This window comes from Cetorhinus maximus, chromosome 17 (assembly GCF_964194155.1).
Source record: "Cetorhinus maximus chromosome 17, sCetMax3.hap1.1, whole genome shotgun sequence".
In the NCBI taxonomy this organism is placed as follows: domain Eukaryota; kingdom Metazoa; phylum Chordata; class Chondrichthyes; order Lamniformes; family Cetorhinidae; genus Cetorhinus; species Cetorhinus maximus.
The window spans coordinates 81,242,571-81,260,802 of record NC_135895.1 but is presented as its reverse complement, the minus strand read 5'-3'; the positions used below and the strand labels follow the sequence as shown (position 1 = coordinate 81,260,802).

The 18,232-nt window shown below is 43.6% G+C and overlaps 1 protein-coding gene across 1 annotated transcript in view; it reads right to left on the bottom strand.

The window, feature by feature from the left end:
• Window positions 1-18,232, bottom strand: part of LOC144692536 (uncharacterized) — a 163,714-nt gene that overhangs the window by 78,720 nt on the left and 66,762 nt on the right. Inside the window, exons 3-6 of the mRNA XM_078561509.1 lie at window positions 16,104-16,366; window positions 13,490-13,828; window positions 10,110-10,232; window positions 3,344-3,577 (exon numbers count right to left, since the gene is read on the bottom strand). Coding sequence (XP_078417635.1) covers window positions 3,344-3,577; window positions 10,110-10,232; window positions 13,490-13,828; window positions 16,104-16,366 — 959 coding nt within the window. The remainder of the gene's footprint in view (window positions 1-3,343; window positions 3,578-10,109; window positions 10,233-13,489; window positions 13,829-16,103; window positions 16,367-18,232) is intronic.

Here is an 18,232-nt window from a genome sequence, read left to right as displayed (position 1 = left end):
TTACCAATTTTACGCACCTACGATGCACTGCATTTGTGCCAACACTGTGCCACCAATCTCATGTATGCCACAACAGTCTGCACCATCATGCAAGACCTTTACACCAAAGTAACTTGGATTCATAATCTTGGCCTGTGTTGCCTGAGCTCCATAGCTGCTCAATGAAAAGGAAATGGCTCCCATTTTTGTCTGAAAGCAGGAGTCTTTCCCATCCCAAGGCATCTTTGGTTCCCTTTAATAGCCTCTATGTGGCTGTTGAAGTGAATGTAAACGTTCAGAGCTGGGAATCAGCATGAGAGAATTACTGAACCCAGCCATGGGAGTTGAATCAGACAGTGGAAATGACAGGATGCTGCAGATGTTAGCTCAAACCCCTTAATGTGTTCCATCTAACTCTTCCCAGGCAGTTACACGGATGAGGTCACTACCACTCACTTGGTGATATGAAACAGAGAAAGCACAGGAAGCAACTAAACACTTACAGCAATTTTTTCTTGGAGACACATGCATATAAAAAGGATGCAGGTGGCAAGTCGAAATTTCACACAGCATTCATGATGAGCAAAGATAAAATGGGGTTGCTTTTAAAAATAAAACAAAAATGGGAGGTTGCCTTCTCAGCTGGGAAAGATTCTTGGCAGGAATCTGTCTTCGATTGCCACACATATGCAGAACAATTGAGTAATGCTGATTTATAAGCAGCAAGGTGTTGCAATTAACTGTTTAGCAGTACAGAAGACCACACATCATTCACACTGTCAGATATTCTTTTAAAGTTTGATAATTACATTGTTAATAATAACAGACCACATCAGGTTTTTACAAGTTGCAGTTGTTCTCAATGAACATTGCCCATAGTTAATCATATACTTCGCCCATGTGATGAGAATGCTCCTTAATTGTAGCACAATGATTTGCTTGAAGTGGGAGTACATGCTCATCAAATGGGTATCTCCTTAAACCTCAGCCTTCTTTAACCAGGGAGCACTTCAAATCCGTATGTTGCACCGCATTCATTATCAGGGCTTGCTGCATCTTTTATTGCAGCAACCATCCTTTTCAAATATAAAGTATCAGGTGGAAGCCTTCCAAGTCACTGGCTTGGAACACAAGGACATCATTAATACAGGTTCAATAAGTCAAGAGTTGCAAGGATGTTTAGTCCCATTATGGCCACTGGGGAAAACAGCTATAAACAGCTGGGCTGATGGCTCTCCAATGGGCCATGAGCACATCTTCTTGCCTCTGTTCTGGGTAGAAGCAATGATATTGCTGTTCACTTGTTTCCCACAAGACAAGGTGACAAGTGTTGAATGTTCCTACTTCATGACTGACAATCACAAATAGCTTGGCCTATAAAAGCTGATTTAGTAGAATTTTCAGGCAAATATCTATTGCTTCCAGTTCAACCTGAGTATAGTACATACCTGTGGAGTCAAATCCATTTACAGCAGGTCACCAGTTTGGCAGCACCGTTTTCAACTCTGGAGGTCAACATATCAATTGCAAATACTCAACCTTACTTCTTTCAATCTACCCTTTCTGCAACGTACTTGGGTTTTGAGATTAGAGTCATCGAACCACAAACAAGGGAGACAGCCCATACAAGGAGACATTAACATGTTCAAGGACTTTGAATAAGATGACGAGGTTAGAGATCAAACAAGAGCAGGGTAGGTCAAGATTCAAAATGTTGAGGGAGGGTGGTGGTGGTGGTTGGGGAGGTCTGGGCAACGATCGTGGTTTTCCATGCAAGGATTCAAACCAACGTTGTTAAGCAGTGGGGCCAGGAAAAATGGTTGAGCATGGAACAGATAAAGGGAAAAGTGGTTGAGCATGAAACAGATAAAGGGAAAAGTGGTTGAGCATGGAACAGATGATGGGGACAGGAGTTGGCCTACTTAGATGAGTCTGAAAATCCCATGAGCAGGAGTACTGAAGAGAGAGTAGCTGTAACTTCATAAGGTATTGAGGTCAGAATGAGTGCGGGTAGGGAGATGGTTGGCTATGGTGGGGGAAGAGAGTGGAGAGGGAAAGTACTCTCTCCACCGCCAATGTTCTGTGAATGAACTCAACTCGGAAAGAGATCCATGAGCTTCTCCGACTATGGGAATACCAGTTGCAACTAGTTCAGATGGCTGTTCTCCAGTTTGCAGCAAAAGTGGAAGGGATGAGGATACAGGATTTGAACTTGCAGATTATCAGAGAAAGAAATTGTGGCTGTTCATGTCCTCTGGGAAGACATTGGATAAACAGGAAGATTTAACCTAACCAAACACAGACTAGTTTGGCTCTTGTGTAAAGTGCCCAATTTCAGTGGAAAATAACACTGCAGAGAGACAGGTTTACAGGCTGTTCTTGCATCTTCACAACCTGGGTTTGAAACGAATGCGCTCTTTTGAGACTGGGTAAGTGAATATATTTGGGGAACATGTAGAAAAAGTTTGACTCAGTACCCAATCCATGTTAATCCCAATTCAGGAAAGCTTGATACCGACAAGCATTTCTCAGTGCCAATATCCCACGCTTCAACAAAAAAAAGGAAATGATAAGAGAAACAGATTGCATGTGATTTTTTGAGCAACTAATTACCATAACTAGACAATTTTAATTAAATTGTCCCAGGTAGCGATAAATGAGAAGTGTTAGAATTCCCAAAACATCATTTGAATCCCCAAATTACACACCTATCCATGAATCTTCATTTTAAAACAGCTTACATTTTGGATTTAAGGAATTTTTATTTAGCTCTCAATCTTTGATCTCTAATGTAGGGTCATAGCGGACATTGAAAACTAAAGGAGGAAACCAAGAATTTTAAAGTCACTGATGGGCTCTTTGGAAGTGTCTAGCAGTGACTAAAATTCATAAGGTGCTGACTGAGGCTTCCAAACCCAACAATGCTGTGCAATTCAAGAGCCTTAACGTCCTCTTTCAAGCATACAATCATTAAATCCTTCAGAAACCTAAGTGCAACATTTTGGAAATTTGGAGATCAAGCCAATGTACAGAACCAAAACTGTCTGACCACTGGCTCAGGGTGGAGCCAGTGTCTAGAACTTGAAAATGAGAAACAGAAGTTTCACTTGAGAGGAACTAGTGAAACAAGATCACTTGATCAGTTGTAAAGGTACAGATCAATTAGTTTTGTCTCCTCTATAGCTCTGGCTCAGCATGCAGTATAGCTGGATTCAGGTAAAACAAGTCTAAGCCCCAGGAGTCCTACAGATACAGTTAAGCTTATTCTCCCCGCTATCCCAACATCACCTGCGGCTAACTAGGACATGACTATTTTTACTCTATCCTAAATTTAGAAACTTTAATCCTAGAACATAAGCCTTACCTGCTTTGCCAACAGGGCACTCGCAAACAAAAGATGCCACGCGGTCATGGCAAGTGGCTCCATTCATGCAGGTAGCACCAGCACAGTCATCAATGTTCTCACTGCAGTCATCACCACTCCAGCCATTGACACAGACACAGTTATACGCTCCAATGTTGTTGGAGCAGGTCCCTCCATTCTGACATGCATTTGGCTGCAGTTGACACTCATCCACATCTTCTGTGCAAAACTGACCTAGATGGAGGAAAGGGATGAACAGTTCATCGACAGACGCCAAACACCTCATACATGCACATAATCAAGCAGAGAATTTGGAACGACTCATCATTCACTGTGGGCAATAAATAGGTGTTAAATTCATCCAAATATACAGATTGTAGCACAATATATTGTCAAACTCAGTCCATATCCTTATATAGCCAGTCTTCTACATGAGATACAAAAGCAAAATGCTGCAGGTGCTGGAACTCTTGGGGAAAAAAAAGTGCTGGGAATGCTTAGCACATCTGTGGAGAGAGAAAGTGTTAACGCTTTGGGTCTGTGACCTTTTATCAGAACCGGTTCTGATAAAAAGTCACGGACCATAAACGTTAACTTCATTTCTCTAGCCACAGTTTCTGCCAGATGTGTTTGAGCATTCCCAGCATTTTATGCTTTACTTTTAAACAAGATGCTTGTTACTGTAAAACATATGAGAAAACCTGTGCTGGACAATCAATATAATGTTCAAGCATTGACTATACAATAGCATTGGCTTATGGTCCTACATGTTAACAGCAGCATCAAAACACAATTCGCACTGAGACAATGTTGCTGCCTTTGGACACAAGAACATGGAAATGTACCAGACTTGAAGGATGGTCCCAAAGATCCAACAGTGCCACTCTACTGTCTAATATCCCTTAATCACATCTTGCTGAAAAGGTATCCTGTGACCGCCCCCCACCCCAAAAAATACATTCAGCAACAGTTATTTGGATTTATGGCTTGTTTTACTAAATCAGGATGTCCATTTGTGGCAACCACACCACCACCACCCCACCCCACCAGAAGCTCATGTCTCTCAATGGGGGTACGGATTGTCAGGGGGAGGTGGTGGCGTAGTTGTATTGTCACTGGGCTGGTAATCCAGAAACCCAGGGTAATGCTCTGGAGACCTGGGCTTGAAATTCAGGAATTGAAAGTCTAATGATGACCATTACACCATTGTCGATTGTTGTAAAAACCCATCTGGTTCACTAATTTCCTTTGGGGAAGGAAATCTGCCGTCATCACCTGGTCTGGCCTACATGTGACTCCAGATCCGCAGAAATGTGGTTGACTCTTAAATGCCCTCTGAAATGTCCTAACAAGCCAGTCAGTTGTTATCAAAAACGCTTTTAAAAAAAAATCAATAAAATGGAATGAAACCAGACAGGCCATCCAGCATCGACCTGGGCACCAGAAACAACAGCGGTAAATCCAGCCCTGTCAATCCTGCAAAGTCCTTCTTACTAACATCGGGGGGCTTGTGCCAAAATTGGGAGAGCTGTCTCACAGACTAGTCGAGAAACAGTCCGACAGTCATACGCACAGAATCATATCCTAATGTCCCAGACACCACCATCACCATCTTTGGGTACATCCTGTCCCATCAGCAGGACACACCCAGCAGAGGTGGCAGCACAGTTGGGGTGCACAGTCAGGAGGGAGCTGCCCTGGGAACCCTCAACATCGACTCTGGACTCCATGAAGTCTCATGGCATCAGGTCAAACATGGGCAAGGAAACCTCTTGCTGATTTCCACATACCGCCCTCCCTCAGCTGATGAATCAGTGCTTCTCCATGTTGAACATCACTTGGGGGAAGCACTGAGGGTGACAAGGGTGAAAAACGTACTCTGGGTGGGGGATTTCAATGTCCATCACCAAGAGTGGCTCGGTAGCACCACTACTGACCGAGCCCTAAAGGACCTAGCTGCAAGACTGGGTCTGCAGCAAGTGGCGAGGGAACCAAGAGCAAAAAATACTTGACCTCATCCTCACCAACCTGCCTTCTGCAGATGCATCTGTCCATGTCAGTATTGAGAGGAGTGATCACCGCACAGTCCTTGTGGAGACAAAGTCCCGCTTTCACATTGAGGGTACCCTCCATTGTGTTCTGTGGCACTACCACCATGCTAAATGGGGTAGATTTCGAACAGGTCTAGCAACTCAAGACTGGGCAACCATGAGGAGCTGTAGGCCATCAGCAGCAGCTGAATTGTACTCAACCGCAATCTGTAACCTCATGGCCCAGAATATCCCCCACTCTACCACTACCATCAAGCCAGGGGATCAACCCTGGTTCAATGAAGAATGCAAGGCGGCATGCCAGGAGCAGAACAAAGCATACCTAAAAATGAGGTGTCAACATGGTGAAGCTACGATAGCATAAGCAGCAAGCAGTTAGACAGAGCCAAGCGATTCCACAACTAATTGATCAGATCTAAGCTCTGCAGTCCTGCCACATCCAGTTGTGAATGGTGGTGGACCATTAAACAACTCACTGGAAAAAGGAGGTTCCACAAATATGCCCATCCTCAGTGATGGAGGAGCCCAGCACAAGTGCAAAAGATGAAGCTGAAGCATTCACAACAATCTTCAGACGAGTAAATGATCCATCTCGGCCTCCTCCGGAGTTCCCCAGAATCACAAACGCCAGTCTTCAGCCAATTCGATTTGTGCCACGTGATGTCAAGAAATGGCTGAAGGCACTGGACACTGCAAAGGGTATGGGCCCTGACAATATTCCAGTAATAGTACTGAAGACTTGTGCTTCAGAACTTGCCATGCCCATAGCCAAGCTGTTCCAGTACAGCTACAACACTGGCATCTACCTGGCTATATGGAAAATTGCTCAGGTATGTCATATACACAAAAAGCAGGACAACTCCAACACGGCTAATTACTGCTCCATCAGTCTACTCTCAATCATCAGTAAAATAATGGAGCGGTCATCAACAGTGCTATCAAGTGGCACTTGCTTGGCAATAACCTGCTCACTGCCTTCAGTTTGGGTTCCACCAGGGCCACTCAGCTCCTGTCCTCATTACAGCCTTCGTTCAAACATGGACAAAAGAGCTGAACTCCCGAGGCGAGGTGAGAGTGACCGCCCTTGACATCAAGCCAGCATTTGACTGAGTGTGGCATCAAGGAGCCCTAGAGTCAATGGCAATCAGGGGGAAAATTCTCCCCTGGTGGAGTCATATGCAGCACAAAGGGAGATGATTGTGGTTGTTGGAGGTCAATCATCTCAATTCCAGGACATCAATGCAGAAGCTCCTCAGGATAGTATCCTAGGCCCAACCACCTTCAGCTGCTTCATCAATGACCTTCCTTCCATCATAAGTTCAGAAGTGGGGATGTTCGCTGATGAATGCACAATGTTCAGTACCATTTGCGACTCCTCAAATACTGAAGCAATGTCCAAATGCAGCAAGACCTGGACAATATCTAGGCTTGAACTAACAAGTGGCAAATATCACTGGCACCACACAAGTGCCAGGCAATGACCATCTCCAACAATGGAGAATCTAACCATGCTCCTTGACATTCAATGGCATTACCATCGCTGAATCCCCCCCACTATCAACATCCTGGGGGGTTACCATTGACCAACAACTGGACTAGCCACATAAATGCTGCAGCTGCAAGAGGAGCTCAAAGGATAGGAATCCTGTGGCAAGTAACTTACTCCCTGACTCCCCAAAGCCTGTCCACCATCTACAAGGCACAAGTCTGGAGTGTGATGGATACTCTCCACTTGCCTGGATGAGTTCAGCTCCAACAACACTCAAGAACCTGGACACCATCCAGGACAAAGCAGCACGCTTGATTGGCACCACATCCACAAACAATCACGCCCTCCACCACCAGTGCACAGTAGCAGCAGTGTGTACTATCTAAAAGATGCACTGCAGGAATTCACCAAGGGTCCTTAGACAGCACCTTCCAAACCCACGACCACTACCATCTAGAAGGACAAGGACAGCAGATACATAGGAACACCTCCACCTGCAAGTTCCTCTCCAAGCCACACACCATCCTGACTTGGAAACATATCGCCGTTCCTTCACTGTCACTCAGGTCCTGAACTCCTCCCTAACAGCACTGTGAGTGTACCTACACCACAGGGACTGCAGCAGTTCAAGATGGCAGCTCACCACCACCTTCAAGGGCAATTAGGAATGGGTACAAATGCTGGCCTGGCCAGCAATGCCCACATCCTGGAAATGAATAAAAGAAATACCAGATGGTTCACCTTATCCAAATGGTCATTGTTTATTCATTAGACAACAAAGACAGGCAAGCTATTTAACCACATAATTACTGAAACTCATTCTCATATGTTGTCTACAGGGTTTTAACAAGCAGCATTATCTGCCAACCGATTTCTCTCTACCCCAACAGTAGTAAACCCTATAAAGAACTGAGGAGAAACTCCTGAGTTCGAGTCGTGAGAATGTGGAACTTGCTACCACATGGAGTAGTTGAGGCGATCCATCATGAATGCATTCAAGGGAAAGCTAGATACGCACACAAGGGAGAAAGGAATAGGAGGATATGATGACACAGTTACATGAAATAGGGTGGGAGGAGGCTCATGTGCAGCATAAATCTCAGCACAGATTTGTTATGCAGAATGGCCTGTTTTTGTGCTGTAAATTCAATGTAATTCTTTGTAGCCCTGCAGTAATCCCACTTATACCACAGTAGAAAGTTTACTGAATGGGCACAAGAATACTGAATGAAGACAGACTCAACTGTCTTAGCCCCTCTCCAACTCCATCTCCATCCTGTGTTCTCAAATGCTGTTAAAAAGGAAGAAATTTGAACCAGTTTTTTTTTTCCAAAAACAAAAAAGAAAAACACACCGTGTAAATCACCACTATTTGCTTCACGTTGGTCAACTTGTTGGCCACAGTCTAAGTGTAAAACTGTAGATTGTCCCCCAGCCCCCACCCCAGCCTTGAACTAGAATCGCATCAATCTCTGCAGTCAAATGGTTGGAACCAGACCAAATCAATTCCACAACCTCATGTCTTGCTCACTTACCCTGAATACATTCCAGCTGAAAAGCTACAGTCACTGCCAAAGGGTCTGAACCAAAAACTCCTTTGTTCGCAAAGCCTTCCCCCACTCTGCTTTCAATTAACTCCAATATCCTGTTTGCCTACCCAATTTTAAACATTTCTTTTCCCTCTAAGCTCACCCACCATCCTTTCCAATCGGTGCAATATTTTATCTTGTACCTACTGACCTCACTCACTCACTTCCCAGTACATGTACATCATGCAATTGCAGAAGGCAGGGATGGAGGGGTGGGAAACTGCCAGGAGGTGGAAGGGTGAGAAGGGAGTTTAAGAACCAAGATGTGATAGAAAAAAATTAAATTCACTTTGTTGGTTTGAGACCCAAGTTTAATTCTCAGCCTTCAATACTCAAAGTGTTGGTTCTACTTTGGCAAGAAGTTGGCCTCTCAATTGAGGTAACTATTTGGGAAGGGGAGGTGAATGGAAAACAGTACTGGTCAAAGCTCACAGAAATATCATCTAATCTTGCGGAGGTGACAATTGTAATCATGAAGCTCTTCATGGCCCAACCTTTCTCCCTCCCCAATTTTCTGCTCTACACTTGTGGGACCATTGACTCCAGCAGAAGTAAGGTTCCTCAAAGACCCAGCACCCTGCCTGAGTCTCTCACAGATGCTCATTCTTCCTATCAGAACTGAGGAGATGAGTGTCAGGAAGCTCTTGAATCATGCTAAATCAAACCATGCTAAATCCTGCATTTTCTAACATCATCACCAGAAAGTAATCAGGAGCCTCAGCTGATTTTCTAATTCTTCCAGCATAAGAACATAAGAAATAGGAAGAAATAGGCCATTCAGCCCCTCGAGCCTGCTCTGCCATTAAATAAGATCTTGGCCGAACATCTTGTGCTTCGACTCCCACATTCCCATCTAACCCCGATAACCTTTGATTCCTTTGCCTAAAAAGAATCTATCTACCTCTGCCTTAAAAATATTCAATGACCCCCACCTCCACCACCTTCTGAGGCAGAGAATTCCAAAGTCACAGAACCCTCAGAAAAAATTTCTCATCTCTGTCTTAAAAGGGCGACCTCTAATTTTAAAACAGTGCCCCTTAGTTCTGGACTCACTGACAAAAGGAAACATGCTTTCGACGTCTACCTTGTCTAGGCTGTTCAGGATCTTGTATGCTTCAATCAAATCACCCCTCACTCTTCTAAACTCAGGTGGAAACAAGCCCAGTCTGTCCAACCTTTCCTCACAAGACAACCCACTCATTCCAGGTATCAATCCAGTAAAACTCCTTTGAACCGCCTCCAATGCATTTACATCCTTAGTTAAATAAGACGACCAAAACTGCGCACAGTATGAGGTGCGGTCTCACCAATGCCCTGGACCAACATTCGACCCTCAACCACCACCACCAAAAATAGATTGAACTAGCCAAAAATCTCATTGCTGTTTGTGGGACCAACCTTGCTGCTCACCTTTTGGTTATCATATTTGCCAATGTGAAAGCAGGGACCACACTTATTTTTGAATGTATATAAAAAGGTGTTAAATACACACAAATTTTCGCTCAGGTCCAAACCACCTGCCCGGTGAGGTAGCTTTAACAGAGTTAGTTGTCTCTTAAAGTACAGCTTGGTTCAATTGGAGCTAAGCTTTCTTCAATATATAGTTCAAGGCAATGCAGCAAAAACTCTTCACATACCTGTCCATTCAGGTGTGCATCGGCAATTGTATGTGTTCACTCCATCCACGCAGGTACCTCCATTCTGGCAATTATGCTCAGGGCAATCATCAATGTTTATATCACAGTCCTTCCCAGTGAATCCTGCCAAACACAAGAGGGAATTTAGTTCATGGGTTATTTTACAGCATAAAACACAGTCACATGCTGTAGCTAATGCAGGTATTCCAGCACTAAATGAGCCAGTCACATTCGCAAAAACATAGCCACCATCTCCGTCTTTCAACAAACCTCATCCAGCACAAAGCATTGCTCTCATCTGTAAGCCATACTCCTTCCAGAGCACAGTGGTCTGTGGAACACTGCACAGTATCTTCTCCACTGCAGCCACCAATAAAATGAACCCAACAAACTCAATGGGAGTTGTGGGAAGCAGTTAGCATCAGCTCAGAAGTTGGTGTTGTGGCATCAATGAAGCAGATTACCTAGTCTCCCAATGCATGTGTTATACCCAATTTGTGAAACTGCTCATTTCATGAAATGAGCACTGGTAGAACTTATTTCACCAACTGGGCAAACCCATTGCATGGATCATGAAATAGGCAGTATGACTGCTCATTTCATGAAATGGCCACTGCCATATATGAGTTTTAAAATCTTAGTCATGGGAAAACTGCCAGTTTTGTGAACTGTGCAGGTAGGCTGGCCATTTCAAGAAATGGGCAATTTGACTGGCAATTTCACAAATTGGGTGTAACATGTGCACGGCTTAGCCAATGGTGGTTCAGACAGTCTGTGATTAGTCACTTTTACATCAAGTCATCAGAGGGAAAAACACAAGGTTTATTTTCAACTTATGCCATATGCTTCACTTTGTACAGTTACAAACAGAAATGATTCATTCTGCTCAGAAGTGGCTCTCCAAGAGCTCAATCAGTGGCAAGGGTTTTTTAAACTTGCAGGCTAAGAAGGGTGTTTTTGCCAAGTTAACGCATCAAAGCTGACGATATGGTTATCACTGTAGCTATTTGGTCTTGTCAAGTACTCTGGCATATGGCAACTTAAATTCAAAACCAAACACCAAACTGTGGTAACCTTGTTTTTATTTGAAATGTCATTTTGTATTGCAATTTTACTGATGCTCCAGAATATTGTCCCAGGGTACCAGCCAAAACAATTTTCCTTGCTCAATTCCAAAGTCATACCCATCTTTATTGTAGGATTAATGCCAGGCCCAAATGAAAACCAGATCACTGCGTGATGCCACTTAAACCAGAACTGTGCACTAAAGAATTGTATTCGGACCAGCAGATCAGGTCCTGCAGCATCAGTGCTGTATGCTTGTATGCTAAGTACTTTAATCAATATCCTCTTGTACGGTTTCCAAGAAGCTTGTTTTTCTAGCACTGCACATCCTGTAACATTGCAAAGCTCAGTTTCCTGCAAATCCTTTCCCCACAGGCGACTGCCTTGCCCAGTTAGTGCGATAGCTCCTAATTGACCTTGGAGCAGAGTTAATAATGTCAAGAGGGACCCGCTATTGCAGCTAATTGTTTAAGTAATTCACCTGCAATTTCAGTTTAAATGTTTCCTCATTGGAAAAACATATTTCCTGGCCAAGATTCTCAGTCAGATTATATGAAAAAACATTTTATACATCAGCACGAGTGTTCAGCCACAAGTTCAAAGTGATAGAAAAAAATTACAAAAGCAAGTGCCAAACAAGGGCAGAATACTGTGCCTTTTAAACACAAAATAATCTTCCAACCAGTGGTGGCAATAAGACCCCTTGCTTCAACTAATTGTTGGTAATGCAAGGAAGAGAGAGAGAGAAAAGAGAGCAAGTCAACTATTCATCAATCTCCCTCCTACCCATGAACAATTGTGAACAGCTAGCTACAATTGGACCAGTGATGTCCTGGGCAACACTACTCATTGGGCCACCCGAACTTTTACTGCTGTGATTATCAGTGTGTTAAAGCAGCACACACATATGCACACACTTCCAACAGCCAATTTAACCAATGCTCAGTGATTCTAGAGCATGCCTATAGCCAGATACTTGCCAAGGGTACAAGGGCAAGAGCAAACTGGAGGGTCAAGGTCACCAGTAACTATCCTGTGATGGTACTCTGATCAGCCCTAGATATGTAAATAGAAGTTGCAGAACTAAGACTTTTTTCCCTTCTTTCCCATTTTCTCTTTCCTCCCAAGGGTGCTGAATCAAACTGGAGTACAAGTCCTTGTGTGGAATTGGCTTCAGGTTATTCATTAACCTGATGGGTCCACCAAGCTGTATAGCCAGGAGATCACAAGAAATAAGGTGGTCATTTGGCTCCTCAAACCTGCTCAACCATTCAATAAGATCATCGCTGATCTGATCATGGCCTTAACTTGACTTTCCTGCCTGGCTCACATCATAACTTCCATGCCAATCAAAAATCTGTCTAACTCGGCCTTGAATATATTCAATGACCCAGTGTCCCCTGCTCTCTGTGGAAGAGAATTCCAAAGGCTAACGACCCTCAGGAGAAATTCCTCCTCATTTCCGCCTTAAATAGTAGACACCTTATTTTTAACCTGTGCTTCCTAGTTCTAGGCTCCCCCATGAAGGGAAACATCCTCTCAGCATCTACCCTGTCAAGTGCCCTCAGGATCTTCTATGTTTCAATTAGATCAACTCTCATTCTTCTAAACTCCGATGATAAGTAAAGATCCAACCTGCTCAAGTCTTGGCCCCTCCGATTCTATAGAATGAGTAGGCAACAACTCTATCGTCACTGTATCATTCCACCAGATGGTCAATTGTGAACTAGATGGGTCTTTTTCTCTTTTCGTCTAGCAATTCCTATGTTGATCTTCCTTACTTTTTCCATCTTATGATATTCCATAAGATTTTTCAACAAACTTGCCATCACCAGTTACTACTTGATTGGTATCACTACCTCTTCTTTGGTGTTGCCTACTATGACACTTGGCTCCTCACCAAGGTGCTTCAATACAATACCATTCCTGATTTCCAGGTTCTGAGCACCAGGATGCTTTATATTGAGCACGGAAGACTAAGGGACAGACTGATTGAGGGGTGTTTAAAATCTGTAATGGATTAGATATGGTAAATATAGAGAAACTATTTCCTCTTAGCAGAGAAATCAAGAACAATGGGGCTCAATTTTAAAACACAGCCGAGTTATTTAGGATGAAAATCAAGACACAGTTATTCAAACAAAGGAACTCTGTGGATCTTGGGACTACTGGAGCTTTCAAAACAGAGATAAACAGATTTTGTTAGATAGGATGTTGAGAAATATAGAACAGATAAGTGGATTTGGGATGCAGACCAGCATGACTGAATTGAATGCTGAAGAGCTGAATGGCCTCCTTCTGTACCCATCACATACCTGGCAGGCAGTTGCATTCATAGGTCAGGTCGTCGTTGATTGGTCGGCAGGTGCCCCCATTCATGCATGGCGATGGCGTGCAGGGGACATAAACACTCTCACAACTGGTCCCAGTGAATCCTGGTTCGCACAGGCAGTGGTACGATCCTGGCAAGTTCTGGCATGTCCCTCCGTTCCGGCACAGAGCCCCAGTGCTGCACTCATTGACGTCGATCTTGCAGCGGGGTCCAGTGTAGCCTGAAGCACAGCTACAGGTGTAGTTGTTTCTTGAAATGCTGCATTTGCCCCCATTAGCACACGGCTGTGAGGCACAGGAATCCACATGCTGGCAGTTTTTACCTGTTGAAAAGTTAAAGATGCTTTTGAGATCAAAGCTACCCTTTGTTTCCCCACTTCCACCGCCCCAAACCCTTTGCATAGCTTTGCATCACAGAATATAGCTAAGGCTCACTGTTCACACACTCGCCTCTGAGTCAGAACGTCATGGGTTCAAATCCCATTCCAGAGCCTTTAGAAAATTCTGTAGTGAGAGCATTGCACTGTCAGAGGTACCATTTTTTTTGTACGAACCAAAGCTCTGCCTGCTCTCAGGTGGAAATTAAAATTCTCATGGAATGCAGTCCAATCCCATGATTCACCCCTCAACTTAAAAGCTCAGGAACATGCAAAAATACAAAAACCATCAGAATGCATCAAACCAACTGGCCCATCTAGCCTGTCCCATATAGTGTAATGCCTTACTCACCAGATTAGGAGATTTCTTTTCCTCTAGATGTCATTAAATCTCTTGAAAAAGGCAAAACAAAAAATCAAAAACCCAAAGCCAATTCGGGATCATCAATCTGGAAAATTTCTCTCCAATCTTGCAAGATTCATTTAACTCACTGCCATACGTGGGACCTTGCTAAATAAAAAATTAGCTGGATGACATGACGATATCTCAAAATAATTCATTAGCTCTGAAGATGTGAAAAATGCTATCAAAAAGCAAGCTCTTCCTATTCATTACTGTTAGCTTCTTAATTTTTCAAACTCAGGTTATATATATTTTCTTTCAATCCCTCTCCAAGTAACATTGACCCACGCTGGACAACAATTCTGCAGATACTGATAGCCCTCCAAAACCACCACATCTAAGTGGCCGTTCTTTTACAACAGAGCTTATTTCCTCCTCACACACACACACACACACACACACACACACACACACACACACACACACACACCCCCCCCCGCCCCACCCCACCCCCCCATGCAAGTACACACTCCCCCACCAACATGTGCACATACACACGTTATACAGCCACTATGATCCATTACCCCTCCATAGTGATGAAATCTTCCTGATCTTTATTCTAAGTACCTCCCTACATGTTATCTATATGGGCTTCCAGAAGACATTTGATAAAAGTCCCACAAGAGACTGTTAGCTGAAGTTGAGGTAGAATCAAAAAGGTAAATTATTCACCTGATTAGGAAATTGGTTGAGTGGCAGGAGACAAAGCAAGAACAATGGGCAGGATGCGACTGATGGTATCCTACAAGGATCCATGTTGGGGCCTCAACAATTCACATTTATTTGTGGCTTAGAAGGGGGGTTAGAAAGCCACATATCTAAATTTGTCGATGACAGAAAGGTAGGCAGAATTGTATGCAATGTAGATGGAAGTATCAAATTACAAAGAGATATTGATTGATTAAGTAAATGGGCAGAACTGTACCAAATGGATTTCAATGTGGCAAATATGAGGTCATTCACTTTAGACCTCAAAAGGTTTGAACAGGGAACTTTCTGAATGGTGAAAAGCTACAAACAGTGAAGGTCCACTTGGGCTAGGGGTCCTAGGCCAACAGATCATTAAAATGTCATGAACAGGTACAGAAAATAATCAAAAAGGCTAATGGAATGCTGGCCTTTATATCTAGAGGACTAGAATACAAAGGGGGATAGAAGAATTGCTTCAGCTACACGAAGCCCTGGTTGGAGCAGACCTGGAGAACTGCCAGCAGTTCTAGGCACCACAACAGAGGAAGGATATATTGGCCTTGGAGGGAGAGCAGCATGGATTTACCAGAATGATACCTAGAATTCAAGGATTAAACTACAAAGAGAAATTACAAAAACCAGGGTTGTATTCCCTGAAATTTAGAAGCTTAAGGGGCAATTTGACCAAAATTTTCGCGATATTAAGAGGAACAGACAGTGTACATGGAGAGAAACTAGTTGTGCTGGTTGCAGAGTCTAGGATTAAGGTGGATAGTCAAAAAATTAGAGCCAGACCTTTCAGCCATGAAATCAGGAAACACACGCAATGGGTGGCAGAAGTTTGGAACTCTCCTTCCATAAATGGCAATCGATGTTGGTTTTAAAATTATTAATCTGAGATTAATAGGTTTTTGCTAACGAATCTATGAAAGGGATATGGGACAAAGACATGGATATGGAGTTAGGCTGCAGATCAGCTATCATCTCTTGAATGACAGAACAGGTACAAGGGCCTAAGTGGGCTAATGATGATGTTCCTATATTGTATTTAACAGAAATATTTTTTGTTTAAATTTTGTCTTGATGGTAGCTTCCAGCTCTCAGCCTGCAGCACATGGTTATTCTTACCTATCCATCCTTGCTGACAGTCACACTCATATTTCTCGAGGGTAATGAGACGGCAGGTTCCTCGATTTTGGCAGGGATTGTTCAAACAGACATTGGCGACAGTCGTTTCACACCGCTCACCCGTAAACCCCAAAGCACAATTACACGAACTCTGTGCTTTCCCTTCTGAGATTGAGATGCCACATGTCCCTCCATTGAGGCAGGTTGAAATCTGGCAGGGGTCCGGGTGCTGGCAATATTCACCTACAAATCCTGATCGACACCTGGGGGTGGGGTGAGAGAGGTACAGAGCTCAAATTAGTCACCTACTCCTTTCAAAGATGTCTAAAAAACTGGCAAATAAAAGCCCCGTCTTTGTCTGTACGTTAACACTCAAAACTGCTGAAAACGAAATCAACCAGGTGAAAACAATGGCATTAAAAGCCAAAGAATGCAGTGAGCCGACCATTTACCTGGGCTCACAACTGTGCAGCTGAATGTTGAGTTTACAAAGCTTTGTAAAAGCATGTTGAACCAGTTAATTTTCTTGCCTTGCTCAGTGCTTTATCAAAGAAGAAAGGTGGGGGAGAGATTTGAAGGGCTGGCAAGCAGACAAAAACTTGAGGAAAGTCAGAGTGACATTAAACTTCAGTATATTGTACAATGGACTAACTCTCAAAACCACACCCCCTTCTCACATGTGCATGCTCTGAAAAAAAGTGCTCCATTCTAAATTATCTTCCGTGTGTCTTCCATGAACCTGAGCAATTGAACCGACATACAAGCTTATGCCAGGCTTCACCCTGTGCCTCCCATAGCTGGCCTTTGTAAAATGTGAAGGTCTCACAGAGAGCGTCACAGAATCATCGAGTCATAGAGTTATTATGGCACAGGAGGAGGCAATTCCGCCCATCAAGTCCATTCTCGTTCCCTCGCTCTATTCCCATAGCCCTGCAAGTTTATTTCTCTCACGTCCATCCAATTTCCTTTGGAAATCATTGTCTCCACCTCCACGACCTTCATAGACAGCAAGTTCTAGGTCTGGAAATGGAATTTTGTTTTCAAAGGGATAGACCCAATCTTGGATGGTGGCACGTCCAAGATGGCAGGGCCATTAATAAAGCTTGCAGGATCCTGTACAACAGCAAGGAAGTTATGCTAAGCATGAATAGATCACTGGTTAGGCCCCAGTTAGCATGTTGCGCCAGTTAATTTTTCTTGCCTTACTCAGAGAAATGCCACACCCTATGCTCAGCACTGCAGAGATCGGAACAGAGCAGAGTGGGGAAACTAAAGCTGCCTTCTCCTTGGTCAAGAGAAGGTTGAACCTACATCATCTCACGCCATAGCCGGTGGCTTTGGCGCTCAAATGTAATGTGTCCATCGCTGTATTTTTAAAAAACCAATGTTAAGCTTTAAGTATTAAGTTGACCTGTTTGGCATCGGCAAGCATATGAAGGTTTTAATCTGTATAGGAATTCATATTTTTTGGCCTCAGTCCCTTTCTCAGGGACCTTACTTCCACCATACACACGGTTGTGTGCGTAACATCACAGTCCTCATATGTAAAGCCAGTCGTTAAGTAACGAAGTAAGCATTTCTGAAATAAACGCAGGACACCCTTATCATTATGGCTGTGCTTTGTCGATGACACCTTGTGACCAACCGATCACAAAACAACCGAATATCCTGTCAGATATGATAGTAGACCCATTAAAAGTATGCAGGTCTCGCTGTTTCAACTCCAGCCTGCAGGCAGGTAGCTGACCCTGGGGCAGGAGAGCAGAAAAGAAAAAGAAAGAAAAAAATGAACACCAATCACTATTTAGCCACACCTACTAGAAGCTGCTTTCATCAGATGAGGAAAGAATTGGACTCGGTTGAGGCATTAAACACAAAGCAAACAACATACCAACATATGACTGAAACCTGTGATTGCGGTTATATCCCAGAGAGCCGTCACCACCCATGGAAGCACAAACCACCAACAACTCCAGGCAAAAAAAATAGGAAGAGCACTTGAAAATCCAAAGTTTAATCAAAAACATGGCTTGCAGGCTCTGAAGAAGAGTCATACGGACTCGAAACGTTAACCCTGTTTCTCTCTCCACAATTGCCGTCAGACCTGCTGAGCTTTTCCAGCATTGTCT